Source organism: Manis pentadactyla, chromosome 11, assembly GCF_030020395.1.
Source record: "Manis pentadactyla isolate mManPen7 chromosome 11, mManPen7.hap1, whole genome shotgun sequence".
NCBI classification, from domain to species: Eukaryota; Metazoa; Chordata; class Mammalia; order Pholidota; family Manidae; genus Manis; species Manis pentadactyla.
Genome location: NC_080029.1, coordinates 44,712,931 through 44,734,621, shown reverse-complemented (window position 1 = coordinate 44,734,621; position 21,691 = coordinate 44,712,931). Strand labels below are relative to the sequence as shown.

At 34.2% G+C, this 21,691-nt stretch overlaps 1 protein-coding gene across 21 annotated transcripts in view; it reads left to right on the top strand.

The window, feature by feature from the left end:
* KTN1 (kinectin 1) overlaps positions 1-21,691 on the top strand; it is a 124,024-nt gene that overhangs the window by 85,710 nt on the left and 16,623 nt on the right. For 9 of the 21 annotated variants that reach the window (XR_008992485.1, XR_008992484.1, XM_036918579.2 and 6 more), the window contains 10 exons: positions 848-885; positions 1,488-1,578; positions 1,656-1,724; positions 2,200-2,237; positions 4,693-4,783; positions 6,536-6,604; positions 7,992-8,029; positions 9,469-9,559; positions 11,586-11,672; positions 15,064-15,153. Coding sequence is in view for 19 of the 21 variants with exons in the window: in XM_036918579.2 (XP_036774474.2) it covers positions 848-885; positions 1,488-1,578; positions 1,656-1,724; positions 2,200-2,237; positions 4,693-4,783; positions 6,536-6,604; positions 7,992-8,029; positions 9,469-9,559; positions 11,586-11,672; positions 15,064-15,153 (702 nt within the window). In the remaining 2 variants the exon portion in view is untranslated. The remainder of the gene's footprint in view (positions 1-847; positions 886-1,487; positions 1,579-1,655; positions 1,725-2,199; positions 2,238-4,692; positions 4,784-6,535; positions 6,605-7,991; positions 8,030-9,468; positions 9,560-11,585; positions 11,673-15,063; positions 15,154-21,691) is intronic. The other 12 variants (XM_057488441.1, XM_057488435.1, XM_057488436.1 and 9 more) reach the window with 3 other exon arrangements.

Here is a 21,691-nt window from a genome sequence, read left to right as displayed (position 1 = left end):
TAAACCTTTTTTTAACCTTTTTTTTTTTTTTTAAACTGCGTGGACCAAAATGTTTTGTTAGAGAATATGTAATTGCTTCAACCTTGCCTATAGAACAAAATACAAATTTCAGAGGTAGATGCCATTTCTGAAAATAGTTGTGTTTTGGTGAATTTAATCTGATAAGGCTTCATTGGAAAAAATCATGAGATTGCATGAAAGAGATGATTTATTCATTCATCTAACAGACTGATTCAACAATATTCAGTTCCTCCTGTTTGTCATAGCACTGTGTTAGTGCTTGAAGATAATGTGTTGAATGAAACAGGGTATGATGAAAAGATCAAAATCCTCTGTTATAGATTGAGAGTTCAGGAAAGTCTCCTCCTGAGGGACATCTAAGCCAAGATCTGAAGAGACTATTAGAAGATAGTGGGGATTAAAAGGTACTATTGAACTGTGTACGATAAGAGAAGGAGATTAAAGAAGGGCAGTGTAAAGTATTGATGAGGAGTAGTTGGCCTTGAAGACTGGGAAGGATAAGAGCTCTGTTATGTAGGGAGGTATGTGTACAGTTAATATTCTCATCTTTGTAATTTTAGAAGTATCACATTATCTAGACTTACTATTAGTAATTATATTCCCTGCTGGCACTCCCTCCATCCTACCCGCCGCTGTATATTTTTAATTTGTTACTCTTACTGTTCCTGGAGTCGAGAAGGTGAAATTAAAACATACCTCATTTTGGCATGAATAATTCAGCTAGGATTTTTGTAATTGGAAGTGTACACATTTTAAAGTTTATCATAAAGCTTATTAATAAGGCAAACTGAAAGCATTATGAATTGCTTTTTTCTTTGTATTTCAGTTATCTATCACTTCTCAAGTTCAGGAACTTCAGAGCTTGTAAGTACCATTCCTCTGATTACCCTTTAATACACCCTTCTCCACAAGTTAAAGTTATAATGAAAAATCACCGCTTTTAATTTGATTTCAAGTAATATTTTGGAGAATATCAAATTATATCTCAAAAAGACTTCAAGGTCTTAAGTTTTTCATTAGGATTTAACCTACAGGCTTTTTGATGGGAATGGGGTCGAGTGGGAAGTCTTATTTTTCATAATTTTATATAATCTGAATATGACCTTAAACTGAGATGTTGCTCTTTTGCCCGTTTTAATAGCAACTCTGAAACTGGCTGTGTATGCCTAAATCAGTTGTAGTAAGCTGCCTAAATTTGCTGGTATTGACTTAAGCAGGGTGATATGGAGTGGGAGTAGAGCTACCCTAATTTATTCAAAATCCAGATCTTCGGTGATGGAACTGTTTCCTTTAATTATCCTATACTTCTTAATTTGATACCCAAAATCTTACATATGCCTTTATACTTAAAATATTTATTCTGTAGCTTATTTTAATCAATTTGAACTGTGAGTGCAACCTAAAATACACTTTTCCAGTCTCCAGTATATTTGCTCTGTATAGTCATGTAGTATTTTCATTGTCAGATTAAAAGGAAAGGAGGAACAGATGAATACCATGAAGACTGTCTTAGAAGAGAGAGAGAGAGACCTAGCCAGTAGAGGGAAATGCTTACAGGTGAGAAGTTAAAAACTAAAGTAAACAATCTTCTTTATACTTGAATATTAATTCTGTTCACACCTGTTCTTTTTCAGGATCTTCAAGAAGAAAATGCATCTTTAAAAGCTCATATTCAGGAAGTAGCACAACATAACTTGAAAGAGGTATAATGTAAATAATTACCAGCATATTTTATAAAATAATGAGAAATTGCTAGTGTACTAGAAAGTAAAGAAGTTAATATGTTCTCTGAGTTTCTTTGCCATAAAAATTATTGTTGTACCATAATTTTGTTGTTGATAAAGTAAGTTAACTTTTCAACCCCGTCAGGTCTTTCTGCCTGATTTGTGAGCCTAAGCCTGAAAGCGATGGGCATTTTCAGATGGACTCTTGAGCTCATCCTTAAGTGTCTGTTGTTTAATTGGTGTCTTAATCTGTAGTCCTTTAAGAAATGGATATTAAAAATTAAATGAAAAAAATTCATTTTGTCTTTTTTTTAAGATTGGGCCATTTATATTTACCACATATGTTTTTTTTTTTACTGGTGAATGATTATATACATACATACATATATAAAATATATAATGTAGTACCTGATTTATTTGATGGTAGAATTAAAAATGTGAATTTGTTTCTTAGGCATGTTCTGCATCACAATTTGAAGAACTCGAGGCTGTGTAAGTATGCTTTTTGCCAGCATTTTAAAGAGGAATGTCTTACTGTTTTCCTCAGTGTGCTTGAATATTAGGATGAGTTTCTTCTAAGTCCTGAACTTCCTTGTTCAGTAGGAATTATAGTCCAGAGGCAAGTATGCCAGGTATCTGTTTGATATAGTAAAACAGGTGCATTAAGTGCTTTCGGATGCTTGGAGACTTTATCCTTTTGTCTTGCCAGTGGGTTTCAGCCCCGGGCAAGTTCACTGTTGATTCAACGTGACCAAAGAAATGACAGTAGAATGTTCTTGGGGGTGAAAGGGTTATACCCAACTTTATTTCCATGGTGGCAGATCAATCATTAAAATCCCATCCACTCAGAACATGCGGCAAGCCAGTCTCTGCCTCTGGACCTCTCTGCCCGCACAGCTGCCCTCTGGGCCTCTGTCCTCGGTGCTGCCACCACTCCAGTCTCTGCTCTGCTCTGCTCTCCTGCAGCCTTGCAGCTGTGCCACCATGTCACCCAGAGCACTGGGAGGAGCTCTTTATATAGAGTCAATAGCAACATATTGCCCACACATGTGTATTGAGTGAGCCAACCAGGACCAGGTGAGAATCCTGGCCACAGGAACTTTCATTTTTTCCACACCTTTCCAGACCTTTCAAACACATTTCTAAAATTTTTCTTCTTGCTAATATATAGACTCGTTTCAGTTAAGTTTTTTTTTAAATACAAAGTATGCAATTATTATAAAGAGAAAATAAGTTTGTTTTAAATTAAAATCATATTAGTATTTGGAAGAGTAACATCTCTGAATCATCCAGAGATAATCCTAGCCATAATCTTTGTAATGAAATTTGAATCTTTCTTTAAAAGTAACTTGCTTATTGGGGAAAATGGTATCTCCTGTCAGTTCAGTTATGCTATGCCAAATAGTAAAAAAGTAAATCTGATCAGCAATAAGAGGTACCAGTTTTTGTAGCTGTTCATTCTAGAAACTTTTCTGTCCTAAGAAATCTCTCAAACTAAATCAGTTTTCATTTGTGGGAAGGGTATATGGACTTCATAGATTTTGTTTTGATGTGATGCCATCAGTCTTCATTAATCTTTAAGAAGTGGGCCTCTGCAAATGTCTTTAAAAGTAAGATAGTTGAGGGTATTTATTAGGTCATTGACTTTATGAAGACCAAGGAAGATGTCTCTATTCTTGGCTTTAAGATTGGTCATTTGTAAAATTGTTTTTGTCAAGGGGATTTTATCTGATTTGCTAATGGAAAGGTTAGAGACACATTTGTGTCATATTTTTAGCAGACATATATATCATTAAAGTAGATAATTTTAGATTTATTTTGACCTTATTTTTTTTTGTATTTTCAAATTAATAATTATGTTTTGGGGTAGGAGGGAGCAGTACAGAGTTCTGATATAACTCTCTCCCCCATCTCTTATTTACATCTTGCATTAGTATGGTACATTTGTTAAAATTGGTGAATTAATATCAGCATATTGTTATTAACTAGAGTCCATAGTTTCCATTAGAGTTCACTCTTGATGTTGTACATTCTGTCGGTTTTGACTAATAATGACAGATCCCCATCATTTCAGTATCATAAAAAATAGTTACACTGTCCTAAAAAAAAAATCTGTGCTCCATCTGTTCATCCCTCTCTCCCTCCAACCCCACATTCCTACCCAAGTTCCTGTAAGCAACATCTTTTTATTGTTTCCATAATTTTGCCTTTTCCAGAATGTCATATAGTTGGAATCATTCAGTATGTACCATTTTTAGATTGGTTTCTTTCTGTTAGCAGTATATATTTAAGGTTTGCTGTTTCTTTCCTTTTTTAAAATCCCACTCTTTATGTATGCTTTTCTGTCATTTTTCATAAACATTTTGAAATTCTTCTAGATTAAGGTAGAATAAAAATAATGTTCAATTCAGCAAATATTTGAGAGTCTATTATGTGTCCTTTGGCACTGTAAATACTGAAATGGCTAAGATGGGTTCCTGCTCTGAGGAAATGAATAAACAGATCATTTTAATAGTGTTAAGTGTTTTGTGAGAGGTCTGTTGCTTAGGATGACAAATAATTGGATTCACTCGGGCTAGAAATAGTAAGACATCTATGTTGGGCAAGGGAGAACCAGATTAAATTACATCTGGCATCTTATGCACAAGGTGTTGGACATATCTAAGTTCTAAGGTCAACTAATTGTGGCTTTTATTTTACATTTTGCTCCTAGATAAAGCCATACTTGATTAAGAAATGTTAAGTATGAAATATAAACTGTAGCAGTTTAGGATGTACTTGACTTTGAGTTGAATGATTCTGGAAAAACAGATTTGTGAGTTGCTGTAATAAAGTGAGAACCTGATAAGCATTGGTTCTACTGTCTTTTTTTCTGTAGGGATGATATTGGAGTCTAGTCCTTTTTTTATGTATATAATTCAATGTAAGGTGTTTGTAAAATTTCTAGGTTGAAAGAAAAGGAAAATGAAATGAAGAGAGTAGAAACTATTCTAAAAGAGAGGGAGAGTGATCTTTCTAGCAAAACAAAGCTATTACAGGTGAATATGATTACTTAACATTATTCTGTGAATTACTGTTTTTGCATGTTTTAAAACAATTTTGACTACTACACAAGAAAATAAAATACAGAATGACTCTGTCTTCCACCCAGTTACTGGGTTTCTTTCCTCCGGTAACTGTCAGTTATTTGTATATCTTTTGAGAGAGTGCCCATGCATACAATGTATGTGTATATACTTGTTTTTTAAAATACTCTATTTAACCATACATACTTTTGTGTTTTGCTTGTCACCAAATTAATGTTTTTAAGGTAAATGCATTCCTATCTTTTTAACTTTTAATGGCTTTATGGTATTTTGTTGTATGGTCGTATCATCATTTATATAACCAATCCTAGTTTAGGATACCATATTATTTAGGGTTGTATTCCCTGTTACACCAATTCTTCAGTAACTATCCTTGCATACACATTTTCAATACCTTTGCTACTGTATCTGTATTTGAAATTCCTACAAGTGAACTTTTGGGCCATAGGTTTATGCAGATTGTTTTTTCTTGAAAGAGATAGTTAAACAGAAAATCAGTATCTTCCTCAACTTCAGGTAGTTAATATTGAAAGTACTTACAGAACACTGATTCAAGTGATAGCAAGTTTTAGATTCCCTGCATTGTCTCAGAATAGTCTTGCTCATACTTTATGCTCCAAGGCTTGGTTCCATCACATTCCCTGGTCCCTCCCAATTGGACTCATTTTAAATTTTGTTAAATAATGCTAATGGCCCTTCAAAAGTGTTTAAATTAGCACTCCTGCCAGTAGAGGACCATTTCTTTTTCATCCTCTCCAACAATGACAAAGATAAAAATATTTAATATTAAGCTTGAAAGGTGGCTGTATTGTTTAATCTGCATTTGATTGTGACACAAGTTTCTACTCTTCATTTCTGTATGAATTGGCCTTTAATTTTTCCTGCATTTTTCCCTCTGGATCAACTTTTTAAAACTGAGATCCCTTTTACATAAGAAGAAAAATTAGTGTTTTGTTGTATGTGAAGTGGTTTGTTAAGTTTTCCTTTTTTCTTCATTTGTGTTTTTTCCTATATTTTGGAAGTTTAAAATTTTTATGTACTCAATATAATTTCTTGACTCTTAGTTTTGGAGTGAAAGTTATCTCTCACTCTATGATGATAAAAATGTTTTCACATTTTCTTATATATTTACAAATTTTTTGTTCAGATGTTTTATTCATGTTATTTATTAGAGTAAGTTATGAGAATAACATTTCAACCTTTAAAGAAAAGGTTAACCCCCTTACTAAATAATCCATCATTGCTTTACTGTAGTGCTTATGCCTGTAGAGGATGTTTAGCGGTATTAGGAGACTGGTTGTTCCAGCTGGTGGGGGGGTTGGGATGCTGCATTCTGTGAGTTGGTGGCCTTGGATCCTGCTAAACTTCCTGCAGTGCATAGGACAGATCCTGACAACAAAGAAATGCTGAGCCCAGAATTCCACTAGAAGAACTTGACCTCCTTGTTTGAAAGGTCACTCAGTACTAAATTCTTACAGGTATTTGGGTCTGTTTCTGGATTCTGTTTTCTTCCATTGAGATATACCCACTCCCAAGCTAGGACGGAATAATATTTACAATTCCATAATGCATTGCAGTATAGGGCTTATTACTTTTTAAATCATTACTGTTTTAGAACTTTCATGGCTATTATATGTTGCAAAAGTTTGTTTGGAAAATAAAAATCTCTGTCCAGGTATTCATGTTTAATTTTTGCTTAAATAGGAAGTAAAAGATGAAAACAAATTGTTTAAATTCCAAATCGAGCAGCTAAAGCAACAGAACTATCAACAGGTACGTGCTATTAGATGGTTTGCCTTTTATTTATGTAGTTAAAAAGTCATGTAATCTGTGACTGTCCATAGGAATTGTTCCATTTTTTTGTCTTTTCTTTCAGAATAAGTATATGTTGTTTTATCTGTTTATCAAATTTCCTTAAAAAAATGTTATGCCATAGCGAAGATAAAATCTACAATTTTAAAGTGTACATAAATAATGTTACTGTTTATATTCTAGCTCTGTTATGTATCTGTGTGTGTATATTTTCAGATTCTCTAGAGTGCTTTTCTTAGTTAAAATCCTATAGTGGTCATTTTAAACATTCCCCAAACAAAACATCAGCAATTAGAACGAAACTGAGAAATGCATACTAAGTACTAGTTTACTATTATTTAAAATACTTCTTTAAGGTATAATTCTGTTTGGCAAAATAAAATATGTTTCTTTTTAAAGTTGTTACCAAAGTATCTTTTACATTATTTTATGAAAGTACATATGGATAAACTAGAAAGTATTTTGAGGAGCAAAAGAATATCTTCTTGTGACAAGAAGCTTATGGTAGTTTAGTTTGGGAGACTATGGTCGTTGTAAGGTCAGGGAGAAGAAATCCCGGGGCAAAATACCTCTAAAAACCGAAATCAGTCAAAGGGAGAAATGAAGTTTAAAATCCGTTTATTGCTTACAAACTGCAGTCCAGGGCTGTTTCTCTCTCTTGCTCCGGCGGAAGCCAAAACCAGCCCTCTCCATCACCTCTCAGGTACAGATAAGCCCTCTGTTGCCCAGGTAATTACCCATTGATATGGGGTTGAACTTCTCTCCACCCCTGAGGAATGATGCAAATGCACTAAAGCCATACTTCTTCCCATGTCTGAACACCTATTGATATGCAGATGTACTAAAGTCAGGCGAGATAATTCTGGAAATATTACAATTTCACCCACAGTCATCATGGAATAAATAACGAGAAGGACTTTGTTCCCTTACATATTATGTAAAATTAACTTCTTGTTACATCAAATTAACTTTTCCTAGTTTTTGCTTTGGACTTCATTTATGGCTTTTTTTTTCACTTTTGGAAGCTTAATGTAGTCAAATATGAATTGTACAGTATGAAAATTCAAGATGCCAATAACTCAGTGCTTTGCACATAGTAGGAAATTAATAAATACTTTAACAGAATTTAAATACATAGTGACAATGAAGATTTGATTTAGCATGCAGTACATTTTATAAATTTGTGCATGCTTTTTTAAAAATTACTTGGTGATGGGCAGAAAGGATAAGATGGTATTTTTACTTTTGGTGTTGTCAATTTATATCTGAGGGGTTTTGCTATTTTGAAATCTTCTAGAAAACTTTGTTTTGAAAGTTTAACTTTAAAAACATTTAACTCTTTTAATAGGCATCTTCTTTTCCCCCTCATGAAGAACTATTAAAAGTGTGAGTAATAATTTTGATTCACAACTTGGGAAATGATAACTGTTTTTATGTGCTAAACGGTTCTCAGATAAGCTACTTAAAGTAATTGCAAATGGTCACCTAATTTTTACAGTTCTATTTGGATTTCTTTAACTGCAGGTCTGGTTAGCTATGCCTTTAGCTGAGCTAACATACCTTCTTACCGTATTTGGATTTATTTGAATATTTTGTTGAGGGAGATTTTTATTTTTCAGCATTCAGAGAGACGTTTACTCAAACTGTACTTTGAAGTCTTTACTAATTGGTTAAAATTATATCAGTTATCCTAATACCACTGTGGAATTGAATGATGCAAATTTTGGTTTAGCTTCTGCATATAAAAAATCTCATAATCCTTACAGTTACTGTCTTTTAAGGTGTTATATTTTTTTTTAACTTAAACATTTTTATTTTTGGCCTATATTTGTTTCTAAGTTGCATTTAAGGTCATTACAGATGCTATGTTAAATGTTTCAATATGTTAAATGTCAACCACATTAAATATATTAAATGATCTTGACTTTTTCATGCCTCGTGACTTGTTTACAAAATTGGTGGTTTACTAGTTCAGAATTATTTACTGGTAAATTGAGTCTTGAGTTTGATTAAAGAGAAAGGGTCAGCAAACTTAATAAATGGCCAGATAATGAATATTTTAGGCTTTGTGGGCCATAGAGATCTCTGTTTCATATCTGTATGTATTTTAGCAAAACTTAAAAAATGTAAAATCAACTTACGGCTTGAGATGTGGGTTGGACCCACAGCCCTAATTTGCCAACCCCTTAATATAGCACCTTACTCTTAAGAAGAGTTTCTAATTTAATTTTCTACCCAAGCTGCTTTCAACTGTAACGGAATTGAATTATGAATCTTTGGCATTGCTTTCTGCAATTCCGGGAAATGACTAGGTAGATGCATAAAAATATGAATCCTGAAACTGTTACAAAAATGACAAGAGAACACCTACCTCATATTAGTATATTTTTTGTTGTGGATTAACCATTTAAAGAAAATCTTAACTGGTTTCATTATGTTCTGGTAGGAAAGTACATTTAAGGGAGTGTTTCTACATCAGTTTTCACTTTTCTGAAAATAGCTATTTTACTGCCCTAGCTAAAAATAGAAATAATCACAACTACAGCAGTTCCTGTGTTCATGAACTTCTTCTTTAAGAATGATTTCTCTTTAACACAAATGTCAGCATGTCATATTGTAAAAATTTATTTTAAAAATCATTTTTGAAAATATGAACTTGGAATAGGCTTTCTATGGTAATAGCTAAGCTTAAAGCATTTGCCTAAGTTAATGCATTTTCAAAGCATTATCTATTTACTGTTTTTATTTTGTAGTAACAAGTACTATATTCACTGTTTGCCTAGAATATTGCTATGTGTATTCATATACATATGGTTCTGGTTTAGAATTTCAGAAAGAGAAAAAGAAATAATTGGTCTCCAGAATGAGTTAGAGTCTTTGAAGGATGCTGTTGAACACCAGAGGAAGAAAAACAATGTAAGCAGATCTCTCTCAGAATAAAGTTTTTCTTTTTATTGCTTCACTGAAATATCATGGTTCAGAATTTTTAAAAATCTACTTTAGATTTCTTCTTAATCTTTGTAAGAAAGTACCATTTTGTATATAGCTTTTTTGGGGGATTATTGGGATAATCATTTTATTAGAGAGTGGTTTTTTTTTTTAATAGGAAAGGCTAATTTGTGTATTTCTGATTTAAACATTGAAGCTATAACTATTGCAGTTTTTAAAAATACAATTGATTTTCTATTGAACTTCTATTTAGAAAAATTATTCTTTCATTTTAGTATTTTAAAATCAAAGGTATTTCCTCTTATTTTGATTAGGCTAGCCTTTTTGTAAACTAAAAGTAACACCAGTTTTCAAAAGCAGTATTTTCAGTAGTTAAATGTCTTTCAAAGCCTGCTGGAACCTCCGTTTTTTAACTGAGAGGTGGTTCAGATTTTGGTAATTAAGCGTGTTAGAAGCATCAGAACCTGAATACATTTATGCTAAAATCTGAAGAGATAATGTCCTAAAAAATATAAATCCTAATACTTTTGCTGAATAGACAAATAGTGAATTAAGATGCATTTCTTAAATCTCTGATCAGCAGGTGACACCTGTAACTTGAATCCAAACATTCTTGCTAGAGAAGGAATTTTTGCATACCAAAGTATGTTTGCTAAGAACTGAGAAGTTACTGAAATCTGAGGGGAAATATTGATAGTAATTTGTATGTGTTTTCTAATAAAAGTTAAATTTTTCAAAGTTTGCATTAATTTGTTAATTTAACAAGTTGACATGTACCTGCACCCCCAAGTTTGTCAAAATTAGGTATGTGAATTGTTTTTGTGTGTTTGTGTAACAGTACTAACAGCATTGCTTGGCCACAGAACCTGAGGTGAATTTGCCAATATACTGCTAACATCTTAACTGTGTTTTATTATCGGAATTCTGAGATAAGGAGGACATAGTAATGCCAGTCTAATGCGGCGGCCGTGACAGCACTGGAGGTATTGAAGCGTGTGAAAGGAGCCAGGACGCTGGAGGCCCGCAGATTGCGGCGTCAATCCATTTTAGTTGTGCCACTTCATTTGCTGTGTACACTTGGCCAGACTTCTTAATCTAAGCTATTTCCCCATCTATAAAATGGAAATAAATACCTTTTAGGGTGGTTGTTAGGATTAATGAAAATTTATGCTGAAGCTCCAAGCACAGTGTTGGGCACATAAAGTAAGAATTCAGTAAATGGTGATTATTGGCTTTTTATTTATTTTTTAAATCTGTTTAGGTTTCTAAATCTGAAGATACGGTAAATTGTCCTGATTGTATTTGCTAATGAAATGCTGTAAAAATAGATTATTCAGAGCTCAGTTTCCAGTGACCTCAGTTTCTCTTCCAAGACAATTGTGTTCATCGCTTTCCAGCCTCCCCATACTCAGCCTTAATCAAGTGGCTCATGCAGTGCATGTCAGGTTGCTTTATGGCATATACATTTGACCATGCCAAGAAAGATATGAAGTACAGTGAGTTACTATTTGATTCCTGGGTAGATTTGAAGTGTGTTAATTTAGTAAAAACATATTTAGAGAAAAAGGTGTTATGCTGCAGGGAAAGTCCTATGAGTGACACTGGGCCTTGTTTAAAGATCAAAAGCTTTTTTTGCAATACTTGTGTATTTGCTCTGTCCTTAATCCTCTAATATTCAGTGTACCTGAAATCATATTTGTAATCTTGGTTTGTGCAGTTATTTTTGAATGCTTTCTTCTTTGTCACATGTCCACAGTAATTACTTTAAAGCTGGCATTTGGTGTGTATCCTAAAACAGGGAAGTGGGCATCTTTATTTTCTCATTCAAACTTCTAAACATTGCTTTTTATTTTTTTGCTAATATACATATTTTCCCATTGAAGTAATTTTGCAGTAACCAGCATTTAAATGCAGTGCAAAATACTGATGAAGTAAAAAGCAAAACTCTTTCAATAATGGATATACTGAAATCATTCTTTCTAAAAATGATTAGGACCTTCGGGAGAAAAACTGGGAAGCAATGGAAGCATTGGCATCAACTGAAAAAATGCTGCAGGACAAAGTGAACAAGACTTCCAAGGTTGTAATGCAACTTCTAGAAATGATCCACTAAACAGAGAAAATCTGCAGCTTGTCTTTAAATCAGACTAAAGCATTAATTTTACTGCAATTTAAATATAAAATCTCCTTATCATCCACATTTATCATCTTCTTCATCTCTGCTTTTTCATCTACTTGAAGGTTTAATTTTGGGCATGCTGGTCTGTTGTGATTACCTGATTGTTTGAGCTTTGGTGATTACTGCTTTAAGCTGAAGAGTCTCAGGAGACCTGTGGTACCCATGTAAGCTCTTACCAGAGTGTGCCTCTTGAATTGGTTAGGAGAACTTCAGTGAAAACCCTGAGCCAGAAAATCTAACTGAATTAACAGACCCATTTGAATACCCAGGATGTGCCTGCAATGCACAGTGAACTCTCTTATCTCAGGTCCGTTGGGGCACACCTGACTCAAGGTGGAAATGAATAAAGTCTTAAGAAGTACAGGGAAGGGATCAATTCTGCATGTGTTATTGGGGATGGTTCCTTAGAAGAGGTGGAACTAAAATTAAAGCTTACAGTTTTGAGGTGATTGGACAGTAATGATGCATGTTGTGTTCTTTAGTATGGAATATTGAATGAGGGAGAAATCTCTTGACCAGAGTATGTGAAGTACTCCTGAAACACATTTCCCTCCTTCTCGAAATGATAAAGGGTATTCTCCCTGAGTTCAAGTTATTCTATGGCTTTGAAGATTTCTAATGACTTGTAGTTGACATAATATTTTTAAAGATTGAGAGAAGTGAATTTGCTAGTTCAGCCAAGTATTTTGAAAATTCTAATCAGTAAATGTGGAACAAGAGTATTGAATTTTGCACATGTGGTTAAGTTCAACATTCTATAAGTATTTTGTTTGCCAGGGTAATTTGTTGAATTTTAGATGAAAGTTTTAGTGATACTTGAAGGATTTTTTTAGTAGTATAGAGTTTAGATTTTTTTTTTCAAGTGTACCTTTGTAGTTACATGTAGTGGATTTGTATTTACTTAATACCTATTCACCTGGTCCTAATTTTCACTAAGTCTTAAATTTGAGACAGCTGGTAGATACTGGGATCAGAGAAATCTAGGCCAGGGAATAGAAAAATCCTTGGCCAGGCAGGACGTTATTGTTTCATTGTGAGTAGTTGGGTTCAGTTCTGTTAGCAGTGGGCGTTCTGGTATAGTTTCTGGTGGTTTCTACAATATTGTTTTTCACTGTTAAGAGCTACCTTTTAGCTTTAATTTTGTTAATGAGATTGGGTATCAAGGAAGTGCCAATCTCTTAATATTATGCCATTCCTGAAAGAACGTACATGCTACTTTCAAAGGTATTTTTGCATCATATTATGATTCCAAAAGAAAGCTGGAACTTATCCACATTTCATCATGTGCTTGGTGATGAGTATAAGAACTTATTCATATTTCAAAACTCATTACCAAATGCATGATGGCTTCTTGAATAGCTAATGGTCTACATGTAGAGAATAGAATTTACAGTCTTTCTCTATTTTAGTGGAATTTAGGCAGTCCTCAGCATAGGTGCAACGTGATGTTGATTGATCTAGAACCACAGTTCTAGATCTCTAAGGAGAAGGAACTATATAAAAATACCTTTAGTGTTTTAGATGATAGATAAGAAACAATACACTTATCTAAATGTAGCAGAGGAATATATATTGTTTTTCCAGGATAACCTTTATCTGTAAATATTTATGAGGAGAGACTACAAATGACAGGATCACATGAAAGATAACTCCATATATGTGACATTACACTTAGATAAAGACAGTAAAGAAATTATAATGCAGTTTTCAATATTAGCTCTTTTCTAATCAGTAAATTAGGATTGTAATGGAAATTGCTGTCCACAATGAAATTGCTATGCCAAGTGACAACTTTTTAGCTAAAATTGTTGGTACAGAATAAAAGTAACTTCCCATCTTTGTGCCTCTTGCTTAGAAGTTAGCACTTATTTCTTTCAGTTAATTGTTTTTCCCTTGGAAATTTTTCAAAAAAGCTTTTCCATAGTGTCTCCTTGCCTAACTGATTTTCTTTGGCATTTGCTCTACCACTTCTGTGGTCAGATGATAAAAATGATCTTTTAATTATCTATAAATTAGCAGTTAATTATTTTCTCAGATGAATATACCTTGTTTTATGCAGTTAGGTGGGTATATTCCTGAAAAACAGTAGACTTTATTGAATTGAAAATAATATTTAAAACATTTATTTTTGAAGTCTGGCCACTAATACTGAATAAAATAACATCTTTTTGTGTGTACAGATTATGATTAATGTCTAGCTTTGCACTGTGTAACTTAATTTTTCATGTAACTAGATTTTCTTAAAGTGTATCCTAAATCTGTAATAGGTTTCAAGGATCACATTTAAGTGATGAGAGAAAGATAGGGTTGAGATCCTGCCAGCTTGCTTGCCTTCTTTTGAACTTTGCAAAGTATTGTTTAGAGATGATGTTCTTGGTTTGGTTGAGGTGTACATTTTTATAGTTTTTTTTTAATCTTGTAAAGTTGGTTTGAATATTAGACTTTTATTTTGTGTGTAATCAAGTCATTATCCTAATTTTGACAAACCATGGTTTTGAGTTAATAATTGATTCATTAGACTTGGTTTCAAAATCACCAAATTTAGACATGTATTTGTAATACTTATCTTTCAATTTATAGCTGGCAGAGTCCATACACAAGTGTCAGTATTAGTTGTCTTGATGCTCGACATTGATGAAGTAATAGGCCATCGGTTTTTTTCTCTTTTCTTTTCCTTTTTTTCTCATATGTACCACCCATCAAATTTTGATGGTCTTTTTCTTTTGCTTTGTTTAGCCTTAGTAGCTTCAACTGATCTTGAAGCTGGAAATATGAAGATTGCCATTTTAATCCCATGGCATTATTGGCCATCTGTAATACATTTTTTGGTATAGGTTTATTAGCCAGTAAGCCTCACTTACTTTGCCCAGGTGCATACTTTTTTGTATGTAGTTTGTTATAGCTGTAGGAAGTGTTGTTTTTTGTAGAGTAGTTTAAAGTTTTAGCTGTAGAAAGTATGTATTTTTTGTTTGTTTTGTTTTTTGTTTTTTGAATTGTTCCTGGGAGCAAACCACTTGATTCCTAATGGCAAGGAAAATGTCCATATTGTCAGGTACTGCATTGGTTTAATTAATGAAAGACATTATTTGTTATTTAGGATGCTTTAGAGATTTTGCAGACTTCTTGCTTACAGAAGCATTTTGACATATTAAAATGGGAAATTTAAAAGTTGGTCATTATTAAGCTGAATTTTTTAAATATTGTGACTTTTCCTCCCTTGAGCTTAAAATACTATAGCTTTTTAAAATTTTATTTTATATTCTTGTTTGATTTAGTTCGTTTTCCTCTTTAGGAAGGACAACAACATGTGGAAGCTGTTGAATTGAAAGCTAAAGAAGTTCTCAAAAAATTATTTCCAAAGGTGTCTGTCCCTTCCAATTTGGTAAGGTTAACTTATTATTTATTTAAAAAATGACATCTTTATCGTTACTCAAGGAAGTTGTGAATAAGCAGCATTTGCATTCTGCTCTTGGTTTTGATAGTGCCGCTGATACTGTAATCTTTGCCATATGTAACCTAGGGTGCTTTTGATCAATAACTTGGTTCAAAACTCTGTTTATGCAACTAGTATTTTTGTTGTAAAACAAAATTTGCATATGAGATGTGATTTAGAGGATCATAAACATCATATTTAGGAAAGAAATGTTGGTTGTTAATAAACCAGTAATGTTTTTAATGGCTTTTTTTTGAAAGAGAACTTAATTTTAAGTGATTGCTTTTTGTTTTGAGGAACACTTTATATTTTTAACTGAATGTGTGTAATACAATGAACCAGGCAGTTTTCATCTCAAAACTCAAGATCTGGGTATCTGTTAACTTCTTCAAGCAAAAGCCTTGAAGACAGTGTAAAGCAGCTTGCTTTACTTGAGGTTGTGGGAGAGAGGTTACTTTGATTCTGAGAATTAATAGAGTGATTATTTGAGGACAGAGAAAACCAGTGTATGTTCACAGTTTCCTAAAATGGTGGTATAGGTCTTTTCCTTTTTTTAAATTTTTTATTCAGGTGTCATTGATATGCAATCTTATGAAAGTTTCACATTAGCAACATCGTGGTTACTACATTCACCCATATTATCAAGTCTGCTCCCTACACCCCATTGCAGTCACTGTCCATCAGCATAGTAAGATGCTATAGAATCACTACTTGTCTTTTCTCTGCTATACTGCCTTCCCTGTGAGCCCCCTACATTATGTGTGCTAATCATAATGCCCCTAAACCCCCTTTCCCTTTGGTAATCACTAGTCCCTTCTTGGAGTCTGTGAGTCTGCTGCTGTTTCGTTCCTTCAGTTTTGCTTTGTTGTTACACTCCACAAATGAGTGGAATCATTTGGTATTTATCTTTCTCTGCCTGGCTTATTTCACTGAGCATAATACCCTCCACCTCCATCCATGTTGTTTCAAATGGTAGGATTTGTTTTCTTCTTATGTCTGAATAATACTCCATTGTGTATATGTACCACATCTTCTTTATCCATTCATCTACTGATGGGACACTTAGGTTGCTTTCATTTCTTGGCTATGGTTAATACTGCTGCAATAAAAAGACATGTGTATATGTCTTTTTGAATTTGGGATCTTGTTTTCTTTGGGTAAGTTCCTAAGAGTGGAATTCCTGGGTGAAATGGTATTTCTGTTTTTAGTTTTTTGAGTAACCTCCATATTGCTTTCCACAACAGTTGAACTAATTTACATTCCCACTAACAGTGTAGAAGGGTTCCCCTTTCTCTACACCCTTGCCAGTATTTGTTGTTACTTGTCTTTTAGATGTTGGCCATCCTAACTGCTGTGAGGGGATATCTCATTGTGGTTTTAATTTGCATTTCCCTGATGGTTAGTGGTGTGGAGCATCTTTTCATATGCCTTTTGTCCATCAGAATTTCTTCTTTGGAGAAATGTCTGTTCAGATCCTCCGCCCATTTTTTAATAGGGTTACTTGCTTTTTGGGTGTTGAGGCTTGTGAGTTCTTTATATATTTTGGATGTTAACCCCTTATTGGATAAATCATTTACGAATATATTCTCCTATACTGTAGGATGCCTTTTTGTTCTGCTGATGGTGTCCTTTGCTGTACAAAAGCTTTTTAGTTTGATATAGTCCCATTTGTTCATTTTTGCTTTTGTTTCCCTTGCCTGGGGAGATGTGTTCAGGAAAAAGTTACTCATGTTTATATTCAAGAGATTTTTTCCTATGTTTTCTTCTAAGAGTTTTATGGTTTCATAACTTACATTCAGGTCTTTGATCCATTTCCAGTTTACTTTTGTGTATGGGGTTAGACAATAATACAGTTTCATTCTCTTACATGTAGTTGTCCAGTTTTGCCAACACCAGTTGTTGAAGAGGCTGTCATTTCCCATTGTATATCCATGGCTCCTTTATCATGTATTAATTGGCCATATACTTGTGGGTTTATTATTTGAGCTCTCTATTTTGTTCCATTGGTCTATGAGTCTGTTCCAAATTGTCTTGATTACTGTGGCTTTATAGTAGAGCTTGAAACTGGGGAGTGTAGTCCCCCCTGCTTTATTCTTCCTTCTCAGGACTGCTTTGGCTATTTGGGGTCTTTTGTGATTCCATATGAATTTTAGAACTATTTGTTCCAGTTCTTTGAAGAATGCTGTCAGTATTTTGGTAGGGATTGCTTTGAATCTGTAGAATGCTTTAGGCAGGATGGCCATTTTGACAATACAAATTCTTCCTACCCATGAACACGGGATGTATTTCCATTGATTGGTATCTTCTTTAATTTCTCTCATGAGTGTCTTGTAGTTTTCAGGGTATAGGTCTTTCACCTCCTTGGTTAAGTTTATTCCTAGTTATTTTGATTTTTTTTGATGCAATTGTAAATGGAATTGTTTTCCTGATTTCTCTTTCTGCTAGTTCATTGTTAGTAGATAGGAATACAGCAGATGTCTGTGTATTGATCTTGTATCCTGCAACTTAGCTGGATTCAGTTATTAGTTCTAATAGTTTTGGGGTGTATTCTTTAGGGATTTTTTAAAATTAATTAAACTCTAAACTTTATTCAGATTTCACGAATTTTCATTTAATATACTTATTTATCTATTTATTTATTAATTTATTATTTATTAATTATTTTTTGATATCATTAATCTACAATTACATGAGGAACATTATGTTTACTAGACACCCCGCGTCACCAAGTCCCCCACACAAATCCCATTAGAGTCACTGTCCATCTGTGTAGTAAGATGCTGTAGGATCACTACTTGTCTTCTCTGTGTTGTACAGCCCTCCCCGTGCCACCCCCTCACATTATGCATGCTAATCATAATGCCCCCTTTCTTTTTTCCCCCCCTTTCTCCTCCCTTCCCACCCACCCTCCCCAGTCCCTTTCCCTTTGATAACTGTTAATCTATTCTTGGGTTCTGTGATTCTGCTGATGTTTTGTTCCTTCAGTTTTTTCTTTGTTCTTATACTCCACATATGAGTGAAATCATTTGGTACTTGTCTCTCCGTCTGTCTTAATTCACTGAGCATAATACCCTCTAGCTCCATCCATGTTGCTGCAAATGGTAGGATTTGTTTTTTTCTTATGACTGAATAGTATTCCATTGTGTATATGTACCACATCTTCTTTATCCATTCATCTACTGATGGACACTTAGGTTGCCTCCATTTCTTGGCTATTGTAAATAGTGCTGTGATAAACATAGGGGTGCATCTGTCATTTTCCAACTGGGCTGCTGCATTCTTAGGGTAAATTCCTAGAAGTGGAATTCCTGGGTCAAATGGTATTTCTATTTTGAGTTTTCTGAGGAACCTCCGTACTGCTTTCCACAATGGTTGAACTAATTTACATTCCCACCAGCAGTGTAGGAGGGTTCCCCTTTCTCCACAACCTTGCCAACATTTGTTGTTGTTTGTCTTTTGGATGGTGGCGATCCTTACTGGTGTGAGGTGATATCTCATTGTGGTTTTAATTTGCATTTCTCTGATGACAAGCAGTGTTGCGCGTCTTCATGTGTCTGTTGGCCATCTGAATTTCTTCTTTGGAGAAATGTCTGTTCAGCTCCTCTGCCCATTTTTTAATTGGATTATTTGCTTTTTGTTTGTTGAGGTGTGTGAGTTCTTTATATATTTTAGATGTAAACCCTTTATTGGATCTTTCATTTATGAATATATTCTCCCATACTGTAGGATGCCTTTTTGTTATATTGGTGGTGTCCTTTGCTGTACAGAAGCTTTTCAGCTTGATATAGTCCCACTTGTTCATTTTTGCTTTTGTTTCCCTTGCCCGGGGAGATACGTTCATGAAGAGGTTGCTCATGTTTATGTCCAAGAGATTTTTGCCTATATTTTTTACTAAGAGTTTTATGGTTTCATGACTTACATTCCGGTCTTTGATCCATTTTGAATTTACTTCTGTGTATGGGGTTAGACAGTGATCCAGTTTCATTCTCTTACATGTAGGTGTCCAGTTTTGCCAACACAAGCTGTTGGAAGAGGCTGTCATTTCCCCATTGTATGTCCATGACTCCTTTATCGTATATTAATTGACCATGTATGTTTGGGTTAATATCTGGACTCTCTGTCCTTTTCCACTGGTCTGTGGGTCTTTTCTTGTGCCAGTACCAAATTGTCTTTATTACTGTGGCTTTGTAGTAGAGCTTGAAGGTGGGAAGTGAGACCCTCCCCACTTTATTCTTCCTTCTCAGGATTGCTTTGGCTATTCGGGGTCTTTGGTGGTTCCATATGAAGTTTAGAACTGTTTGTTCCAGTTCGTTGAAGAGTACTGTTGGTATTTTGATAGGGATTGCATTGAATCTGTAGATTGCTTTAGGCAGGATGGCCAATTTGACAATATTATTTCTTCCTAGCCAAGAACATGGGATTAGTTTCCATTTGTTAGTGTCCTCTTTAATTTCTTTTAGGAGTGTCTTGTAGTTTTCAGGGTATAGGTCTTTCACTTCCTTGGTGAGGTTTATTCCTAGGTATTTTATTCTTTTTGATGCAATTGTGAATGGAATTGTTTTCCTGATTTCTCTTTTTGCTAGTTCATCGTTAGTGTATAGGAAAGCCACAGATTTATGTGTATTAATTTTGTATCCTGCAACTTTGCTGAATTCAGATATTAGTTCTAGTAGTTTTGGAGTAGAGTCTTTAGGGTACAATATCATGTCATCTGCAAATAGTGACAGTTTGACTTATTCTTTACCAATCTGGATTCCTTGTATTTCTTTGTTTTGTCTAATTGCCATGGCTAGGACCTCCAGTACTATGTTGAATAACAGTGGGAAGAATGGGCATCCTTGTCTTGTTCCCAGTCTTAAAGGAAAAGCTTTCAGCTTTTTGCTGTTAAGTATGATATATGGCCTTTATTATGTTGAGGTACTTGCCCTCTGTACCCATCTTGTTGAGAGTTTTTATCATGAATGGATGTTGATTTTTGTCAAATGCTTTTTTAGCATCTATTGAGATGATCATGTGGCTTTTGTCCTTCTTTTTGTTGATGTAGTGGATGATGTTGATGGATTTTCAAATACTGTACCACCCTTACATCCCCGGAATAAATCCCACTTGATCATGATGGATGATCTTTTTGATGTCTTTTTGAATTCAGTTTGCTAATATTTTGTTGAGTATTTTTGCATCTATGTTCATCAGCTGTCTGTAATTATCTTTTTTTTTGGTATCTTTGCCTGGTTTAGATACTAGAGTGATGATGGCCTCATAGAATGAGTTTGGAAGTATTCCCTCCTCTTCCACTTTTTGGAAAACTAACGAAGATGGGTATTAGGTCTTCTCAAAGTGTCTGATAAAATTCAGTGGTGAAGCCATCTGGTCCAGGTCTTTTGTTCTTGGGTAGTTTTTTGATTACCGTTTCAATTTCATTGCTGGCAATCGGTTCATTCAGATTTTTTGTTTCTTTCTTGGTCAGTTTTGGAAGATTGTATTTTTCTAGAAAGTTGTCTGTTTCTTCTAGATTATACAATTTGTTAGCATATTATTTTTCATAGTATTCTCTAATAATCCTTTGTATTTCCGTAGTGTCTGTAGTAATTTTTCCTTTGTCATTTCTGATTCTGTTTATATGTGTAGACTCTCTTTTTTTCTTGATAAGTCTGGCTAGGGGTTTATCTATTTTGTTTATTTTCTTGAAGAACCAGCTCTTGGTTTCATTAATTCTTTCTATTGTTTTATTCTCAATTTTTAAAATTTCTTCTCTGATCTTTATCATGTCCCTCCTTCTGCTGACTTTGGGCCTCAGTTGTTGTTCTTTTTCCAGTTTCATTAATTGTGAGTTTAGACTGTTCATATGGGATTTTTCATCTTTCTTGAGATAAGCCTGTATTGCAATATACTTTCCTCTTAGAACTGCCCTCACTGTGTTCCACAGAAGTTGGTGTGTTGAGTTGTATTCATTTGTCTCCATATATTGCTTGCTCTCTCTCTCTATTTAGCCACCGATCCATTGTTTTTTTTTTCCCTGTGAAAAAGTTTTTACTATTACATATTCCTATTCTGGATTGATGCTTTTACAATAACAGAACTTTGGTATACTTGAACTGAAACTTCTGAAATAGTTATTTTTTTATTTTTTGTTTTATTTTGTATCATTAATCTACAATTACATGAGCAGCATTATGGTTACAAGACTCCACCCATTATCAAGGCCCCACCACATACCCCATTACAGTCACTGTCCATCAGCATAGTAAGGTGCTATAGAATCACTACTTGTCTCCTTTGTGTTGTACCTCCTTCCCCATTCCACCCCCCCCCACACATTATGTCTGCTAATCGTAGATCCATCGGTTTTTTAGGAACATGTTGTTAAGCATCCATTTGTTTATGGGCTTATTTGTTTTCTTCGCACAATTATTTCTAGTTTCATACCTTTGTGGTCTGAGAAGCTGGTTGGCACAATTTCAATCCTTCTGAATTTACTGAGGCTCTT